Here is a 19,484-nt window from a genome sequence, read left to right on the forward strand (position 1 = left end):
GAAGTTCAGTGCCAGGCCTGTGTCCCTCTATGTCCTCCTCCTGCCGGAGCGTGGTCCTGGAGTTCTTCCGTGCCTTGTGAGCCCTCCAGTGCCTTGTCTGCGTTCTCGAGTTGTTCTCAGTGGCTGGGTTGGTCTGAATTGTCTACCTGCTGTTACCAGAAGTAGGAACTCCTGAAGTGCGTCTGGTAACTATTCAGCGTGAGCTGCTCGTGGGGCTGTTGGGGTCTGCACTCACCTGCTTGCCTGTTCGATGACGCGCTGGCACCTGCTTTACTTGTAACTGAGTTTTGGTGTTGCTCTCTGCTGCTCGGTTGGCTTTCTGTTGGGATACTGAGGGATGCATAAACTGTCCTCTAGCCACCATCTGGAATTGTATTTTGGGTTTGCATTTTCTCTGCTTAATGCACGTCATTTAAAAATTAACTTTTGGCACTTCCCTGGTGGTGCAGTAGATAAGAATCTGCCTGCCAATGCAGGAGATAACGGGTTCGAGCCCCGGTCCGGGAAGATCCCACATGCCGCGGAGCAACTAAGCCCGTGCGCCACAACTTCTGAAGCACGTACGCCTAGAACCCGTGCTCCGCAACAAGAGATGCCACCGCAGTGAGAAGCCTGCGCCCCGCAACGAAGAGTAGCCCCCGCTCGCCGCAACTAGAGAGAGCCCGGGAGCAGCAGCGAAGACCCAACGCAGCCAAAAATAAAGAAAGAAATAAACAAATAAATAAATAAAATTAACTTTTCATGGCGATGTTCCTAACAAATGTTTCTTCATAATTGGTGGGCACCTCCATCTAATTTAGGAGTGGTTCTAGTTGATAATTGAGTCCGTTTCTTTTGGGATGCAGAAGATACTTACTTACACTGTTGTCAGCAGTTTTTACGGTCTGAAAATGCATTTTTCTTCAACCTCATGCAGTCATTGTGCTGTGCAAAGGGCCCTTGAGTAACAGGAGGCGTTACGCCCCTGGGAGGGGCGTGACCTGATTTACATTTCTGTGGATGGAAACGAGCCAGAGTGGCGTGGAGCGGCAGCCAGGAGGCCTTGTTCTTAGTTCTGGAGGGGCTGATGGCGACCAGACCAAGCCGGTGGCCTTGAAAGCCATTTCTGGAAATACTCTGAGAGCTAACGATAGTTCCTTTTGGATTGGATGTGGGGTGTGAGATAAAGGACTTAAGGAGGAGTCCTGGATTAGACTGACAGGTAAGATCACCAAGTAAGAAAAAAGAACAGGTGGCAGTGAGTGCTCTACAGAGGTTTACATATGGTCCTGTGACACAGTAGTGGCCTCCTGAAATTGGAAGAGGAATGGGCTTTTAGACTAAGGTCAGGCGGCGCGGGGAAGCCACCGCGTGAACGGAGGCTGAGGGAGCAGCTCGTACAAAGGCTGGAAGGTAAAGGCGGCTTGGCGCTGTCTGAGCACAGGCAGCTGAGGGCTGGCGCAGGTGACGTGGCGCTGCGGCTGTGCCTCCTGACAGATGGTGGGCACCTGATGTTTTTCAGAAGTGGTACGTCCTCAGCTTTGTTCTGTGGTAGGCGTGACTCTACGTTCACGGGAGATTCGCCGGGCGGTGGTAGTAGCGCGAGGCAGAGTAGTGAGCGCAAAACGGGAGCACTACTGCAGATGTTAGTGAGTTCTGAATAAAGTCTCCTCCGTTAAAAAAAATCCGGTTAGCTTCTCACTTACAATTTTATTCTCATCTTTCAGACGGCATCAGTGTGAGTGGCTTTCCGCTGTGCAGCCCCTTCCGCCAGGTCGTGAGGCCCCGGGTGGAGAGCAAGCCCGTGAACCCAGCTGAGGGCAGCCGGCCTGGGGACCGGGGTCACGCGAAGGTGAGTCGGCCCCCACGGGGCAGCCCGCCAAGGGGCTTGGCGCTCTGGGTTTCTGCCGAGCCTTTCGGAGGCAAAGTTCTGAGTATTTTTCAGAAAGGAAAGGAAGCGTGTATTTGATAACAGATCGGTGTTTGTGGAAAGCTGGCTTCTCGGTATTTCTCCTTCTGTGTGAGGTTCGGGAAGCAGTTACACTGAAGCTTGAGTCCCTCGTGTGGTGGTGGACTCTTAATTTCCTGAAGTTTGGGGAATCTGTGGGTCGTACTGATGAAAGTAGAACATCGCCTGCTTTTTTCTTGTTCATTTAAAAAATTTACCTATTGCATCATTATTCTCAGTTCAGATGTTTATCCCGTAACCTTTTCTTAACCCTGAGGCGACTCCTTCCACTTGCTGGCTTATGAGCGCCAAGGCAGCCAGAACGAATATGCGAGTAACGAGTGAGTGTTGGTGCGCGGGTGCCCGGGCCTGGGGCCTGAGCAGCAGGGAGCTGCCTCCTCAGAGCGCCCGGTCGCCAGCGACTCGTCAGCGCCTGGAAAGCTCGGCTGGGACGCGCCTGCCCAGGGAGCGTGTGTAGAGCGAGGGGGACGAGAGGTCTCGGCAGCTGTGACTGGGGAGCAGGCAGCAGAGTCGCCAGAAATGACTTCCATAGGCGTGTGTTCGGGCCCAGCCTTTTGGGGCACTGCTTCCATCCTTGGCGTTTGGCAGGGTCACTGACTGATTAGACCCGTCAGAAGAGCTTGGCCAAAGTGGCTGTGAGTCGGTGGGACCGCAGATCGTGAGCCATCGGGGCTGTGCTTGACGAAAACAAGATGACGGTGGGAGGGCCCGGGCGCCGTCTGCCCTGAGGCCGTGGCGGAGGGAACGCGCCACCCGGGGTTGATGGAGGTCGCGTCGGTGGGTTGAAGTGCTAAGGAGCTGGGTTTCGGGGGAGAGTCTTCTCCGTTTAGGGCCCTCCAGGAAAGAGGAAGGTGGCGTAGCTGGGAGTCTCCGTCACTCAGATACAGAAGCTTGAGGGCTGTAGTGTTGGCCGAGGGCCCTGGGATGTGGAAGAAGAGTCCCGCCAGAGAGAGCAAAGGCACAGAGGTTCTGCAAGCAGAGATGCTGTTGGGGTGGATTGTTGGCAGGGAGCCATGGAGGAGGAGCTGGGAAAGGGACTTCCTCCCAGGCCCCGGATGTCACTTCCCTGCCGTCTCAGGTGTTCCTCCTCCCGGGTCAGGCCCCTCAGCATCGTTACCTTTGCCTCTGCAGTTGGCCTTGTGGCCTCCCCCTCTCGGTCTGCTGTTGATGACAGCCGTGGCACGATTTTCTTTTTATTTATTTATTTTATTTATTTACTTTTGGCTGCGTTGGGTCTTCGTTGCTGCGCGCGGGCTTTCTCTAGTTGCGGTGAGCGGGGGCTACTCTTTGTTGCGGTGTGCGGGCTTCTCACTGCGGTGGCTTCTCTTGTTGCGGAGCACGGGCTCTAGGCACGTGGGCTCAGTAGTTGTGGCTCACGGGCTCTAGAGCGCAGGCTCAGTAGTTGTGGCACATGGGCTTAGTTGCTCCGTGGCATGTGGGATCTTCCTGGACCAGGGCTTGAGCCCGTGTCCCATGCGTCGACAGGTGGATTCTTTACCACTGTGCCACCAGGGAAGCCCACGATTCTCTTTTATCTGCATCCACACACACCAGTCTCCTTTTAGAGCTGTCAGGAATGCTGTTGGGTGGATGTGCTGACCTCGTGGGAGCCTTTGTGCCGAGAGGGAGTCACCCGGTTTGTCTGAGGTCTGTTGGCGAAGGGTGCAGTGAGTCCAAACCTGTGAAATGTCGCGACTCTCACTGGTCATCCAGATGCGTCCTCGTGGTTCAGTTGAACTTGTGAGGTTCGACGCGGGAGTGGCGTCTGTGAGCGGCTCCTGTGCTTCTGGTGCTGTCATGTGGGAGCCTCCTGGCACTGCCGAGCCTGTTACATCAGCCTTCTCCCCAGAGCAGGAACGGCTTTAATTGGGAACGTGCTAAACCTGTAAATCTCGCTGAGGAATGGTGTAGTCATGGAAACAAGTAATTCAGTGAAAGTGGCTTCTGGGGAGCCCCTCAAGAAGTGGGAAAAGATAACATGTGTTTCTTCGGATTTTCCAGAAAGATTCCTTCCCCCGTTCGGTTCGCGGCATGTCTGTCCGCATTTATTCCCGGCTTTTCCGCACACCCTGAAGAATCTTCTAGGATTGAAAACAGATTGTGTGAAGTGGGTGCACATTAGACATAATATTCCTGTAAGTTAGACTCTCTGACCCTCAGTTTCTCCGTCCGTAAAATGGAGTAATCATGCTCCCTTCATGGGGTTGTTGGGAGGCTTAAATAATAGAAGAGCTGGGGAGGGAGGAGAAACAAAGCTGATGAGATCAAGAGCTGGTAATGGACTGGGACTTGATTCCTGTATTTTGAGAGAGAAATGAGACTTGGTGAGTGAGCCCTGCTGGCTGTTACGGGGGAGCAGCCCCGGTTAGGCTGGGCACTGGGTGGCCGACCTGGAGTCTCTCGACCAGTTCCTTGGCGCTGCTGAGCCAGCTCCCCAGGGACAGCAAGGCTCGGCCCTGCCTTCTGAGTTAATACCGTGTGCACGAAACGTGGCCGCGTGCCTGGAACGTGGCAGGGCTGCATTGAGAGCCTGCCCGGGAGGGGCTTAGCTCGGGGACCACCCGTCCTGGGCTGGGGCTGCAGAAATGGGGACGCACGGACGGACGGGAGGCCTCTCGCCTGTTGGCTGTGCCGTGTTCCGCTCGAGGCTCCCTGCAGCTTTGCCTGATGGAGGCATCCAGTTTACAGCCTCCAGGGCCAGACTACCCAGAAAGATGGGAGCTGCATGGAGCCCTGTCCTACTCGGGCCTGGAGCGTAAAGCACTCAGAGAGGCTGGAGGGCCTGCCCCACAGCCAGAGCTAAATCCAGCCGAGGCCCCCGCCGTGTCCGGCTGCTGAATACACCCCAGTTTCCCTCCATCGACAGCAGTGCTCTGTAAACGCATCACAACCGCTGGTAGCCTGCCGAGAAGCACTAGGAAATCCCAACAAAACCAAAGTTCACTGGGAGGCGGGGCAGCCGGGCCTGCCCTTGGGCTCTGTGCACATGTGGTTCTGGGGAGCTTGCCGGTATGTGCCCACCCTTGTCAACAACACCTTGTCTTTAAAAACATCAGGGAACAGGCCTAACAGCCTCAGCCATCAGGATAACAGCTCTGTCCACGGGCACCTCCCGTGGGAACCAGGGTCATGCCGGCCGCTTTCCGGACGGTGAGGGTTGGAGCGGAGGCTGTAGGTACTCCTGCCCCTGCATGTCCTGCCGTCTCCCTGCTGCTCTGACACCTACACAGTCCATCCAGGGGCCCCAACCACTCACTCAAAACACCCGAGCCCCAGTTTGATCACCTGCAAGTTGGGGAGAAAGTCCTTTCTCACAGGTTGTTAGTGAAGATCTATTGAAATAATACTTGGGCAGGTGTTTTATTAAAAACAATACACAAGTTGGGGAGGAGGAACAGAACTGGGGGTTGCCTGAACGGATGAGTTGAAGGTTGTGGTGAAGGCGTCCCCTGGTTACAGAGCAGGCAGAGGCCAGGCCTCGTCTCGTCCAGGCGGTGTTGCCCACCCAGCCTGGACCCTGCCTGCCTGTCCCAGATGTGCCGCATGGCTGCCTGCGTCCTGTCGTGTGGCCGTGCCGGGGTTGCCTTCCCTCTCCTGCGTGCCTGTTGTGTCAAAATAATAGATGCTGACTGTGTCCACTAATACATGCACATATGAAAAAACTCAGAGGAGTCTTCAAAATTAAGTAGTCAATCTTAAATCCAACAAGACTTTTCTAAGTAGATGTTCAGATTGTCTGTGAATAGAAGGATTTACTTCTTCCTTTCCAAGCAGGCTAACTTATTCCTTTCCCTGCTTTATTGTACTAGCCTTGTTCATGATTGTAGAGATAAACCATTCAGTCTTTCATCATTAAGTGTGATGGTAGCTGTAGAGTTTTTATACCTGCCCTTTTATCATATTAAGGAAGTTCCCTACAACCATTAAAAAAAAAAAGTTATAGCAAATAAGCCAACGAAGGAGGTAGAAGTTGAAGCATAAATGATATTCAGTTAGTCCAAAAGAAGGAATAAAGGGAGGACAAAGGAAACAAAGGAAAATGGGACAGATAGAAGACCTAGCAAGATGGTGGGTGATAAACTTAACCGTATCAGTAATCAGATCGAAAGTAAGTAGTCTAAATACTCTAATTGCGGGTAGAGAATGTCAGATTGGATAAAAAAAAAAAAAAGCAAGACCCAACTCCAGCTACCTCCAAGTAATGAATTTTAAATATAAAGACAAAAATAGGTTGAAACTAAATGGATGGAGGAAGGTATACCATGCTTACACTAATGAAAAATCTGGAGTGACCTTATGGAGAACAGAGAAAAGTAAACTTCAGAGCGAAGAATATTACCAAGGATAAAAAGTTCTTTTCATAATGGTAAAGGGCTCAATTCCTCAAGAAAATGTAAGCCATAAATATTTATATATCTAATAAGAGCTTCAAGAAACATGAAGCAAAAACTGATAGAATGGCAAGAAGACATAAATAAACTGAGAGAGTTCAGTACCCTTCAGTAATTGTTGGAAAAAGTAGACAGAAATGAGTAGAGATAGTATTGTTCAGATCTTCTCTGTCAATCAGTTTGACCTAATCAACATTTGTAGAACACTGCTCAACAACAGTTAGGTACAGAGTACACGTTCTTTTCAGGTGCGCATAGAACAATTACCAAAGTAGACCATATTGGGGCTGTGATGGTTAGATTTTGTGTGTCAACGGGGCTAGGCTGTGGTGCCCAGTTGTTTGGTCAAACATGAGTTTAGGTGTTGCTGTAAAGTGATTTTGGAGATGTGATGAACATTTACCACCAGCTAAGAGGTTATTCTTCATAATATGGGTAGGCCTCATCCAACCAGCTGAAGGCCTTTGAGCAAAAATTGAGAATTCTGGGGGGAGAAATTTCCAAAATCCCTTTCTCCAAAAATGGAGAAGGGATTCTGCCTCAAGGCTGTGACACAGCTCCTGACTGAGTTTCCAGCCCATCAGCCTGCCCTACGAATCTCAAACTTGCCAGCCACCACAATCACACTGGCCAGTTCCTTAAAATAAATCTCTTTGTACGTGTGTACACACAAATATTGCCAACACACGTGCCCTATTGGTTTGTGGTTCTGTCTCTCTGGAGAGCCCTGACTGATACAGAGGGCCACAAAACAAATCTCAAATTTAAAAGGATTCTCATTTTATAAAGTATATTCTGACAGTAATAAAATTAAATTAGAAACGAATAACAAAAATCTTTGAAAAACCCTCAGACATTTGGAGACAAAATGACACTTATAATTAACTTATGGGTCAAAGAAGAAATAAAAAATTAGAAAGTATTTTGAAGTGAGTGAAAATGAAAGCACAATATTTCATTTGTGGGATGCCACTAAAGCAGTAGTTTGGGGAAATTTATAATACTTCATGCCTATGTCGGAATAGAAGAATAGCCTTCAATCAGTAAACCTCAGCTTCAACTTGAAGAAAGTAGAAAAAAATGTGGAAGTTAAACCTAGAGTAGAAAAGGAAATAATAAAGACCGGAACAGAAATCAGTGAAACTGGAAACAAAAAAACCTGATATTGACGAACCAAAAGCTTATTCTTTGAGAAAAATCAGTGAAGTCTACCAACTTCTTCTAGTCAGATGGATCATAGAGAAAAGACATAAATTAAAAATATTAGGAATGAAAAAGGTGGCATCACTACAGGTTCTACACATATTAAATGCATAATGGATATATTACGAACAACTTTATGCCAATAAATTTGAAAACTGAGGTGAAATGGACAAATTCCTTTTTAAAAAAATTTTTATTGAAGTATAGTTGATTTACAATGTTGTGTTAATTTCTGCTGTACAGCAAAGTGACTCAGTTTTACATAATTCTTTTTTCATATTCTTTTCAATTATGGTTTATCACAGAATATTGACTATAATTCCCTGTGCTATACAGTAAAACTTTGTTCAGCCGTCCTATATATAATGGCTTTCATCTGCTAATCCCATACTCCCAGTCCTTTTCTCCCCATCCTCATCCCCTTGGCAACCACAGGTCTGTTCTCTATATCTGTGAGTCTGTTTTTGTTTTGTAGGTATGTTTATTTGTGTCATATTTTAGATTCCACATGTAAGTGATATCATGGTATTTGTCTTTCTCTTTCTGATTTACTGAGCTTAATATGATAATATCTAGGTCCATCCGTGTTGCTGCAAATGGCATTATTTCATTCTTTTTAATGGCGACAAATTCATTGAAAGACTCAAAGTATTAAAGCTTACTCATAGAAGGAAGTAGATAATCTGAATAGCCTTATATCCATTAAGGGAACGGAATTTTTTGTTAAAACCATCCCATAGAGAAAATCCAGGCCCAGGTAGCTCACCCATGCAGCTTACCAGACATAAAGGGAAGAATAATACAAATTTTATGTAAGCTCTTCTTGCAGGAAACTTGAGAAAGAAGGAATACTGCTAATTCGTTCTATGAGGTCAGCATTACCCCGATACCAAAACCAGACAAAGATTATGAAAACAAAAACAAAGACTCCTGAACATAGATAGGAAAATTTTAAGGGAATTTTTTTACCATAATATTGACTGAGTGGCGTTTATCTGAGGAATGCAAGGTTGGTTTAACATTAGAAAACCAGCAAATGTAATTCTTCATATCAACAAACTAAAAAGAGAAAATGATGTAAGCATCTCAGTAGACGAAGAAAGAGCATCTGACAACGTACAGTATCTATTTCTAATAAAAACTCAGCAAACTTAGAAATAGAAGGGAACTTCCTCAACCTGACAAAGTGCACCCACAAAACTGCTACAGCCCCCTTTGAACTTAAAGGTGAAAAACAGGTGTGCCTTCCCGAGGGGCAGCCACACCGGGCCACGCACCCTGGCTCCCCAGGTGTGCCCTCTGACTGTACTCTTCGTTGGCGCTGGCTGTTCACTTTGACTGGAGGTTCTCTCTCAGTTCCTTTGATTCCTGGCATGTTCTCCAGTCCTCCTCCGGGGCCACGCTCTGACCTTACCTTGTCTGCCAAGCTGTCAGTGGTGGCCCTGTGCTCATGTCCCCGAGTTCTCCAGAGCTGTGAGCTCCTCATGGCCATGGCCTGGTCCCTGCCTCCTGGCACAGTGCTCAGCCTTTGGGAAAGCTTTCTGGACCCAGATATGCCAGATAGCTAGGTCAAATATTCCCTTTCCACAGGAATTCTCCTTTCTCTAAAGAGATTCTCTCCATCAGTGAGGCAAAGCAGGGCAGTGGAGTAAGTTTCTTCTCACTCAGAGTAAAGTCTAGTTTTGAGATTCTTCAGAAGCCCAACAACATTCAGATGATGTCTTATGTCCTGTTAAATATTTTATTTTACTTTAACCTTTACGGTAAATGAACCATAGGATGTTCATGAAGTTCTTACATGCTTTTACGTTTTAATAATTGTATTTATAAATGGACTGACTGGAAGAATCAGCTCAGAAAACTTAAGAGTAAATGTATTCGAGTTGAAAACAAAAAATCCTATGTCATGGAATAGCATATTTTCTTAATCAAGCTGTGTTACTAGGGGAAAATGGTTTCCTGAGCCTTTTGGTGCCTCGGGGCAGCAGAGTGAAGGTTCTCATTAGCTTGGAGGAGAAAATGTATTAGACCATTTGTTCATTGATCATTCACACGCTCAAGGATGGCAAGCAGGTGGGCGGCCCAGGCTGGAGACTGTGCTGGCCAGAGAGGCTTGGAACGTGGTGGCAGCAGAGAGATCGCACTTTTTAAACAGTATTTACAGGTTACGTCTCTCATGACTGCAACTTCCCAGTATTTGGGTGGGAGTTACTGAACTGCTCAGAAGGATGAAGCAACATGCCCAAGGTCAAGCAGTTTCAAAGTAGAAGCTAAAATTCAAACCCAGTTATGGCTAAATCCAAAGCTTGTATTGTTTCCACAATGTCATGCTTCCCCTCTATATATACTGTGTAAGTTTCCAAACTTATTATGGAATACAGAACATCCTCTATTGATTCAAGCCATATTTATAGAGCAGTGAATATGAGCTTTTCGCCTATCTGACCCTCAGTTTTCAATCTGTGGAATGCAGATCATAAGCCTTCCTCCTGGGCTATTGTAAGGAGGAAAGCATCTGCTATTAGCCCTGGTAGATAAGAAAAGCTTACAAAATGGCAAATCCAATTCAGTTCCAAATTATTTCTAATCTGTCCCAGTAATAGTTACAGAGACAGTTTAAACTCTACAAAGTTTAAGCATAAAGGCATCAAAAGAATCCTTTAATCTGCTCAACAATTTCAAAACTTAATAAGAAATGTAGCAGTAAGAGAAGTGGAGAGTCCACTGCATGTGGAATTCTAAACAGATGTCAGGGGGAGGGGCCAGAAGAGCGCTCCTTGAGGCTCCATGACACAGTGAAGGCTTTTGTCCACCATGATGGTCACTGTTTACCTGAACCCCTGTAACATTTCATCCACTCCACCCATTCAACAAGCCCCTGGTGAGTGCCCAGTTCTGGGAGCTGGGGCTGTAACAGAGAGCAGGACAATGTCCTGAGGCTCACCTTCTGGCAGAGGAGACGAACAGTAAGCACACACATGTCAGCTGGTGAGAAGTGCTGTGTGGGAAGGTCAAGGAAGGAAGAGGATGGGGCCTGCTTGCCCCATCGGCAGAGGCACCATGGCGGTCTGAGATGCATGTGCACACACACAGTCTGTGTCAGATGGTTTCCTGTATTGAGGTAGGACATGACTTAGAACATCACCACAGCTGCCATAACTATTATATAAGCCAGTTTTTTCCCAGTAGAGTGTGAGTTGGTCCAGGCTAAGGATGATAGCCTTACTAATCTTCGCCTTTTCAGCACTTGGTACCAGGGCAGGCACATCACAGGCTCCCGGTAAATGTTGAATACTGAACAAGAAAGAAAAGGGAATGGCTTCTAAAGCGTTGCTGTGCGCTCTCATTCCTTTCCTATTAATCATTTGCTACGTTTGATCATAGCAGGACCTTAACACGTTGGTTCGTACACGGTAGCATGCATCCGAATCACCTGGGGGCTTGTTAAAACAGAGTGCTGGGCCCCATCCTCGATTTCTAATTCGGCAGGTCTGGTTCGGGGCTGAGAGTGCATTTCTAACAGGTTTCCAGCTGCTGCTGCTGGCTGTGGGCACCATGCTTTGAGGACCACTGCCTTAAGGTAGGAAATGTTTTCGGTTTGTGTAACACTTTTTACTGCCTGTAGGACTGGACTGTAAGCAGTTCTGGACCTTTCTGCTGTGCCTCATGACCTGTGATGTAACTCATAGGTTAGCACATGGGAAGCTCTCTAAGTAGCTCAGTTTGAGGTACCTCAGTGACTGATTTATTGCACCTGGATTCCTGGGAAGGCATTTTCATAAACATTTGTGGTAAAATCTTAACATAAACATACAGTTAAAATTAAATCTAAGCATTCAAATGCTTATTTTGGGTAAAGTCAAGAAACACCTGTCTAGGAACCCATAAACCCGCCAGCCCTGCTGCAGCCCAGGGCCTTTGCACGGGATGAGCCTCATGGTGGCACTGTGTGGGGTTCACAAGCCCTCAAACCTTTGAGCACCTGGCCCGTCATGAGAGTGCCTGGTGGTTCACCAGCAGGCCTCACAGATTCCCAGGCGGACGGTAGAGGAAAATGGGTACTTTCATTGCATTCTTGCCAAACAGGAAAATTGAGTTAGATCAGCGTTTCAGAATGACTGACCGAAAGCCAATATGGTTGCTTTGGGTAAGGAAATGGAAATTTCATACCACGGACATGTGGGGTCCAAGAGTCATTTTACAAAATGGCCTGCCATACAGATTTAGGTGATCTCGTTAGTCCATAAAAAACCCAAAACTGTTTAAATAGTGGCCGCATTAAACAAAGACTCCTGCCCCGTCTCCCAACTGGAAACATCTACACTATTGAAACAAGCAAAACGGGGGAAACAATTACTTGTCATCAAACAGCCATGGATAAACCTCAGCGTTGTCTCGGTGGGCGGGTTACTTCACTTCATCTGTGAACGAGAGATCATCCTTGGTCCTCAGGAGAGTTCCGGGGGTGAAGCAGGTCACAGGGCCCAAGTGCGGAGACCCCCCGCCCCCTCTGTCCTCCGGCTGGCACATCCCTCTGTCGTCTCTGCGTCGCTGGGATGGCGTTGTCGGCAGTAGGCTTGTCTGTCACCCCACGTGACCCCAAGCTCTACGAAGGCAGAAAACGCTCATGTTTCCTGCTCCACGATCTGCAGGATATCTGGCGCATGCTGGGTTGCCCAGTCGGTGACCGTTAGACTGGGAGAACCACTGAAAGCTGTGGAGGAGGCAGGCGGAAGGAGGAGCCGCCTTCTTCTTTATTTTTTAACATCTATATTGGAGTATAACTGCTTTACAATGGTGTGTTAGTTTCTGCTGTATCACAAAGTGAATCAGCCATACGTATACACATATCCCCATATCTCCTCCCGCTTGCGTCTCCCTCCCACCCTCCCTATCCCACCCCTCTAGGTGGACACAAAGCACCGAGCTGATCTCCCTGTGCTATGTGGCTGCTTCCCACTAGCTAGCTGTTTTACATTTGGTAGTATATATAAGTCCATGCCACTCTCTCACTTCGCCCCAGCTTCCCCTTCCCCCTCCCCGTGTCCTCAAGTCCATTCTGTACATCTGCATCTTTATTCCTGTCCTGTCCCTAGGTTCTTCAGAACCTTTTTTTCTTTTTCAGATTCCAGCATACGGTATTTGTTTTCCACTTTCTGACTTGACTTCACTCTATGACAGTCTCTAGGTCCGTCCACCTCACTACAAATAACTCAGTTTCGTTTCTTTTTATGGCTGAGTAATATCCCATTGTATTTATGTGCCAGATCTTCTTTATCCATTCATCTGTCGATGGACAAGGTCGCTTCCATATCCTGGCTATTGTCAACAGAACTGCACTGAACATTGTGGTACATGTCTCTTTTTGAATTATGGTTTTCTCAGGATATATGCCCAGTAGTAGGATTGCTGGGTCATATGGTAGTTCTGTTTTTAGTTTTCTAAGGACCCTCCATAGTGGCTGTATCCATTTACATTCCCACCGACAGTCCAAGAGGGTTCCCTTTTCTCCACACCCTCTCCAACATTTATTGTTTGTAGATTTTTTGATGATGGCCATTCTGACCAGTGTGAGGTGATACCTCATTGTAGTTTTGATTCCCATTTCTCTAATGATTAGTGATGTTGAGCATGCTTTCATGGGTTTGTTGGCAATCTGTATATCTTCTTTGGAGAAATGTCTATTTAGGTCTTCTGCCCATGTTTGGATTGGGTTGTTTATTTTTTTGATATTGAGCTGCATGAGCTGCTTGTATATTTTGGAGATGAATCCTTTGTCAGTTTCTTCGTTTGCACATATTTTTTCCCATTCTGAGGGTTGTTTTTTCGTCTTGTTTATGGTTTCCTTTGCTGTGCAAAAGCTTTTAAGTTTCATTAGGTCCCATTTGTTTGTTTTTATTTCCATTTCTCTAGGAGGCATTGATCTATATTTCTGTTTTTGTGCCAGTACCATAGTGTCTTGATTACTGTAGCTTTGTAGTATAGTCTGAAGTCAGGGAGCCTGATTCCTCCAGCTCTGTTTTTCTTTCTCAGGATTGCTTTGGCTGTTCGGGGTATTTGTGTTTCCATACAGATTGTGAAATTTTTTGTTCTAGTACTGTGAAAAATGCTACTGGTAGTTTTGATAGGGATTGCAGTGAATCTGTAGATTGCTTTGGGTAGTAGAGTCATTTTCACAATGTTGATTCTTCCAATCCAAGAACATGGTATATCTCTCCATCTATATGTATCATCTTTAATTTCTTTCATCAGTGTCTTATAACACCATTGAGGAGGATGTTGGCTGTGGGTTTGTCATATATGGCCTTTATTATGTTGAGGAAAGTTCCCTGTATGCCTACTTTCTGGAGGGTTTTTATCATAAATGGGTGTTGAATATTGTTGAAAGCTTTTTCTGCATCTATTGAGATGTTCATATGGTTTTTCTCCTTCCATTTGTTAATATGGTGTATCACATTGATTGATTTGTGTATACTGAAGCATCTCTGCATTCCTGGGTTAAACCCCGCTTGATCATGGTGTATGATCCTTTTAATGTGCTGTTGGATTCTGTTTGCTAGTATTTTGTTGAGGATTTTGCATCTATGTTCATCAGTGATATTGGCCTGTAGTTTTCTTTTTTTGTGACGTCTTTGTCTGGTTTTGCTATCAGGGTGATGGTGGCCTCGTAGAATGAGTTTGGGAGTGCTCCTCCCTCTGTTATATTTTGGAAGGGTTTGAGAAGGATAGGTGTTAGCTCCTCTCTAAATGTTAGATAGAATTCGCCTGTGAAGCCATCTGGTCCTGGGCTTTTTTGTTGGAAGATTTTTAATCACAGTCTCTATTTCAGTGCTTGTGATTGGTCTGTTTATATTTTCTGTTTCTTCTGGTTCAGTCTCAGAAGGTTGTGCTTTTCTAAGAATTTGACCATTTCTTCCGGGTTGTCCATTTTATTGGCATGTAGCTGCTTGTAGTAATCTCTCATGATCCTTTGTATTTCTGCAGGGTCAGCTGCTACTCCTCCTTTTTCATTTCTTATTCTATTGATTTGAGTCTTCTTCCTTTTTGTCTTGATGAGTCTGGCTCATGGTTTTATCAATTTTGTTTATCTTCTCAAAGAACCAGCTTTTAGTTTTATTTATCTTTGCTATTGGTTCCTTCATTTCTTTTTCATTGATTTCCTATCTGATCTTTATGATTTCTTTCCTTCTGCTAACTTTGGGTTTTTTTTTGGTTCTTCCTTCTCTAATTGCTTTAGGTGTAAGGTTAGGTTGTTTATTTGAGGTGTTTCTTGTTTCTTGAGGTAGGATTGTATTGCTATAAACTTCCCTCTTAGAACTGCTGTTGCTGCATCCCATAGGTTTTGGGTCGTCGTGTTTTCATTGTCATTTGTTTCTAGGTATTTTTTGATTTCCTCTTTGATTTCTTCACTGATGTCTTGGTTATTTGGTAGTGTATTGTTTAACCTCCATGTGTTTTGTATTTTTTACAGATTTTTTCCTGTAATTGATATCTAGTCTCATAGCCTTGTTGTCAGAAAAGATTCTTGATATGATTTCAATTTTCTTGAATTTACCAAGGCTTGATTTGTGACCCAAGATATGAGCTATCCTGGAGAACGTTCCATGAGCACTTGAGAAGAAAGTGTGTTCTGTTGTTTTTGGATGGAATGTCCTATAAATAGCAGTTAAGTCCATTATGTTTAATGTGTCGTTTAAAGCTTGTGTTTCCTTATTTATTTTCATTTTTGATGATGTGTCTATTGGTGAAAGTGGGGTGTTCAAGTCTCCTACTATGATTGTGTTACTGTTGCTTTCCCCTTTTATGGCTGTTAGCATTTGCCTTATGTACTGAGGTGCTTGTATGTTGGGTGCATAAATATTTACAAGTGTTATATCTTCTTCTTGGATTGATCCCTTGATCATTATGTAGTGTCCTTCTTTGTCTCTTGTAATAGTCTTTATTTTAACGTCTGTTTTGTCTGATATGAGAATTGCTACTCCAGCTTTCTTCTGATCTCCATTTGCATGGATTATCTTTTTTCATGCCCTCACTTTCAGTCTGTATGTGTCCCTCGGTCTGAAGTGGGTCCCTTGTAGACCCACTTGTAGCATATATACAGGTCTTGATTTTGTATCCATTCAGCCAGTGTATGTCCTTTAGTTGGAACATTTAATCCATTTACACTTAAGGTAGTTATCGATATGTATGTTCGCATTACCATTTTCTTAATTGTTTTGGTTTTGTTATTGCAGGTCTTTTTCCTTCTCCTGTGTTTCCTGCCTAGAGAAGTTCCTTTAGCATTTTTGGAAAGCTGGTTTGGTGGTTCTGAATTCTCTTAGTTTTTGCTTGTCTGTAAAGGTTTTAATTTCTCCGTCGAACCTGAATGAGATCCTTGCTGGGTAGAGTAATCTTGGTTGTAGGTTTTTCCCTTTCATCACTTTAAATATGTCCTGCCACTCCCTTCTGGCTTGCAGAGTTTCTTCTGAAAGAGCCGCTGTTAACCTTATGGGTATTCCCTTTTATGTTATTTGTTGCTTTTCCATTGCCGCTTTTAATATTTTTTCGCTGCATTTAATTTTTGATCGTTTGATTAATATGCATCTTGGCGTGTTTTTCCTTGCATTTATCCTGTATGGGACTCTCTGTGCTTCCTGGACTTGACTCACTATTTCCTTTCTTATATTAGGGAAGTTTTCAACTGTCATCTCTTCAAATATTTTCTCAGTCCCTTTCTTTTTCTCTTCTTTTTCTGGGACCCCTGTAGTTTGAATGTTGGTGCGTTTAACATTGTCCCAGAGGTCTCCAAGACTGTCCTCAATTCTTTACATTCTTTTCTCTTTATTCCACTCTGTGGTAGTTATTTCCACTATTTTATCTTCCAGGTCACTTATCCGTTCTTCTGCCTCAGTTATTCTGCTATTGACTCCTTTTAGAGAATTTTTAATTTCATTTATTGTGTTGTTCATCATTATTTGTTTGCTCTTTGGTTTTTCTAGGTCCTTGTTAAACGTATCTTGTATTTTCTCCATTCTGTTTCCAAGATTTTGGATCATTTTTACTGTCATTACTCTGAATTCCTTTTCAGGTAGGCTGCCTATTTCTTCTTCATTTGTTTGGTCTGGTGGGTTTTTACCTTGCTCCTTCATCTGCTGTGTATTTCTCTGTCTTCTCCTGTTGCTTAACTTACTGTGTTTGGGGTCTCCTTTTTGCACGTTGCAGGTTCGTAGTTCTCATTGTTTTTGGTGTCTGCCCCCAGTGGGTCAGGTTGGTTCAGTGGGTTGTGTAGGCTTCCTGGTGGAGGGAACTGGTGTCTGTGTTTTGGTGGATGAGGCTGGATCTTGTCTTTCTGGTGGGCAGGACCATGTCCGGTGGTGTGTTTTTGGGTGTCTGTGACCTTATTATGATTTTAGGCAACCTTTCTGGAAATAGGTAGGAGTGTGTTCTTGTCTTGCTAGTTGTTTGGCCTGGGGTGTCCAGCACTGTAGCTTGCTGGTCATTGAGTGGAGCTGGGTCTTATCATTGAGATGGAGATCTCTGGGAGAGCTTTTACTATTTGAGATTTCGTGGAGCTGGGAGGTCTCTGGTGGACCAGTGTACTGAACTCGGCTTTCCCACCTCAGAGGCTCAGGCCTGACACATGGCCAGAGCACCAAGACCCTGTCAGCCACACGGCTCAGAAGAAAAGGGAGGAAAATGAATGAATGAATGAATGTATGTATGTTATTAAAATAAAAAATAAAAAAATTATTAAAAATGAAAAGGTAAAGTAATAGAAAAGAAAAGAAAGAAAGGAGAGAGCAACCAAATGAAAAAACAAATCCCCCAATGATAACAAGTGCTAAAAACTATACTAAAAAACAAACAAAACAAAACAAAACAAAAAGAACGGACAGACAGAACCCTAGGAGAAATGGTAAAAGTAATGCTCTACAAACAAAATCACACAAAGAAGCATACACATACACACTCACAAAAAGAAAATGGAAAAAAATATATATATAAAAGGAAGAGAGCAACCAAATCAATAAACAAATCTGCCAATGATACTAAGCTCTAAATACTAAACTAAGATAAACATAAAACCAGAAAAAGATGCAGGAAGCAAACCATAAGTCTACAGTTGCTCCCAAAGTCCACCACCTCAATTTTGGGATGATTCATTGTATATTCAGGTATTCCAGAGATGCAGGTACATCAAGTTGATTGTGGAGATTTAATCCGCTGCTCCTGAGGCTGCTGGGAGAGATGTCCCTTTCTCTTAATTGTGCGCACAGCTCCTGGGGTTCAGCTTTGGGTTTGGCCCTGTCTCTGCGTGTAGGTCACCTGAGGTTTTCTGTTCCCGCCCAGACAGGAAGGGGTTAACGTAGCAGCTGATTCGGGGGCTCTGGCTCACTCAGGCCCGGGGGGAGGGAGGGGTATGGAATGCGGGGCGAGCCTGTGGCGGCAGAGGCCAGCGTGACGTGGCACCCGCCTGAGGTGCGCCGTGTGTTCTCCCGTGGAAGTTGTCCCTGGCTCACGGGACCCTGGCAGTGGCGGGCTGCGCAGGCTCCCGGGAGGGGCGGTGTGGATAGTGACCTGCGCTTGCGCACAGGCTTCTTGGTGGCGGCAGCAGCAGCCTTAGCGTTTCATGCCCGTCCCTGGTGTTCACGCTGATAAGTGTGGCTCGCGCCCGTCTCTGGAGCTCGTTTAGGTGGTGCTCTGAACCCCCTCTCCTTGCGCACCCTGAAATAACGGTCTCTTGCCTCTTCGGCAGCTCCAGACTTTTTCTCGGACTCCCTCCTGGCCGGCCGTGGTGCACTAGCCCCCTTCAGGCTGTGTTCACGCCGCCAACCCCAGTTCTCTCCCTCGAGCATTCTTCTTGAGTGGGAAAAAGGCATTTGAAGCTGAGGGACCAGCCTAGACAACAGCAAGGAGGAATTAGCTTCTTTTACATGTGTGGAGCAATTCTGCTAAAGTATGGCAATAAAAGATGAGCTAGGAGCAGGTTAGATGAGACCGCATGGTGAAGAGTCCTGAATGCCTCTTGAAACATCCAGCCTGTCCAGCGTCGGCAGTGGGAACCACTGTGGGACCATAAGGGAGCAGCGGTGTCACTGTGACCGACCTCAGCCTGAAATTGTTGGCTTTTTCCCAAGACTTGCACGTTCTAGGTTTTGTTCCTTGCTCTGCCAGGGAAGTCAGTGTGTGGAGAATTATCTGATGTCCATCTCAGAACAGGCATAAGGTGTATATACATATCTATAAATAACAGCCCCTGAAGGAAATTGTGAGAAAAGGAAGCAATGAACAGAGTACAAGACTGGAGACTTAAAAATAGTTATGAGATGCTGTAGAAAAGGCCTTGCCTGACTTTAAAAGCAGTTCCATAACTTAGAGGACTATTATGTTACCGTTCTAACCCTTCTTATTCCCATTTTGTTGAGAGTTTTAAAAAAAATTAGGACTTTCTCAAATGCTTTTTGTATGTGCTTTGAGTTGAACATATGGTGTTTCTTTTTTAGTTTGTCAATATAGTGACTTATACCTATAGGATTTAGAATGTTAAAGCAACCTTGTGTTCTTGGGATAAGCCCCACCTAGTCTTGCTGTAGCATCCTTTTTAGCCTCAAAACATTTGAAATACTTAAGAATAAATCTGACAGATGATGTGAAGGACCTGCGCCCTGAAATAGCCAATAAGGGAGATGATGAAGGTCTGACCTCAGAGGAAGTGGGGGCATGCAGGAAGGTGCCTGTGTTTCAGAGGCTCCTCCAGGGATATCAGTGCTACTTTGTGATAAGAATCAGTGTTGAGAGCGTGAGGTGAAATCACAAGACTGGCTGCGAGGTTTGGGTAGAGGGTGACTCCCTACCTGAGGTGGAGCACGTAGGAGGAAAGGGAGCATGTTGTCCAGACCTACCAGAACTGCCGGGCAGGCTGGCCATCAGCCAGGATCGGTCAGGACTCCTGGGCTGGGACT

General features: G+C 45.6%; 1 protein-coding gene across 6 annotated transcripts in view; it reads left to right on the plus strand.

The window, feature by feature from the left end:
* TRAPPC9 (trafficking protein particle complex subunit 9) overlaps positions 1-19,484 on the plus strand; it is a 532,255-nt gene that overhangs the window by 181,054 nt on the left and 331,717 nt on the right. For all 6 annotated transcript variants that reach the window (XM_055091306.1, XM_055091308.1, XM_055091309.1 and 3 more), the window contains one exon: positions 1,707-1,831. In XM_055091306.1, coding sequence (XP_054947281.1) covers positions 1,707-1,831 — 125 coding nt within the window. The remainder of the gene's footprint in view (positions 1-1,706; positions 1,832-19,484) is intronic.

The sequence above is a fragment of the Physeter macrocephalus genome, chromosome 15 (genome assembly GCF_002837175.3).
Source record: "Physeter macrocephalus isolate SW-GA chromosome 15, ASM283717v5, whole genome shotgun sequence".
Lineage (NCBI taxonomy): Eukaryota > Metazoa > Chordata > Mammalia > Artiodactyla > Physeteridae > Physeter > Physeter macrocephalus.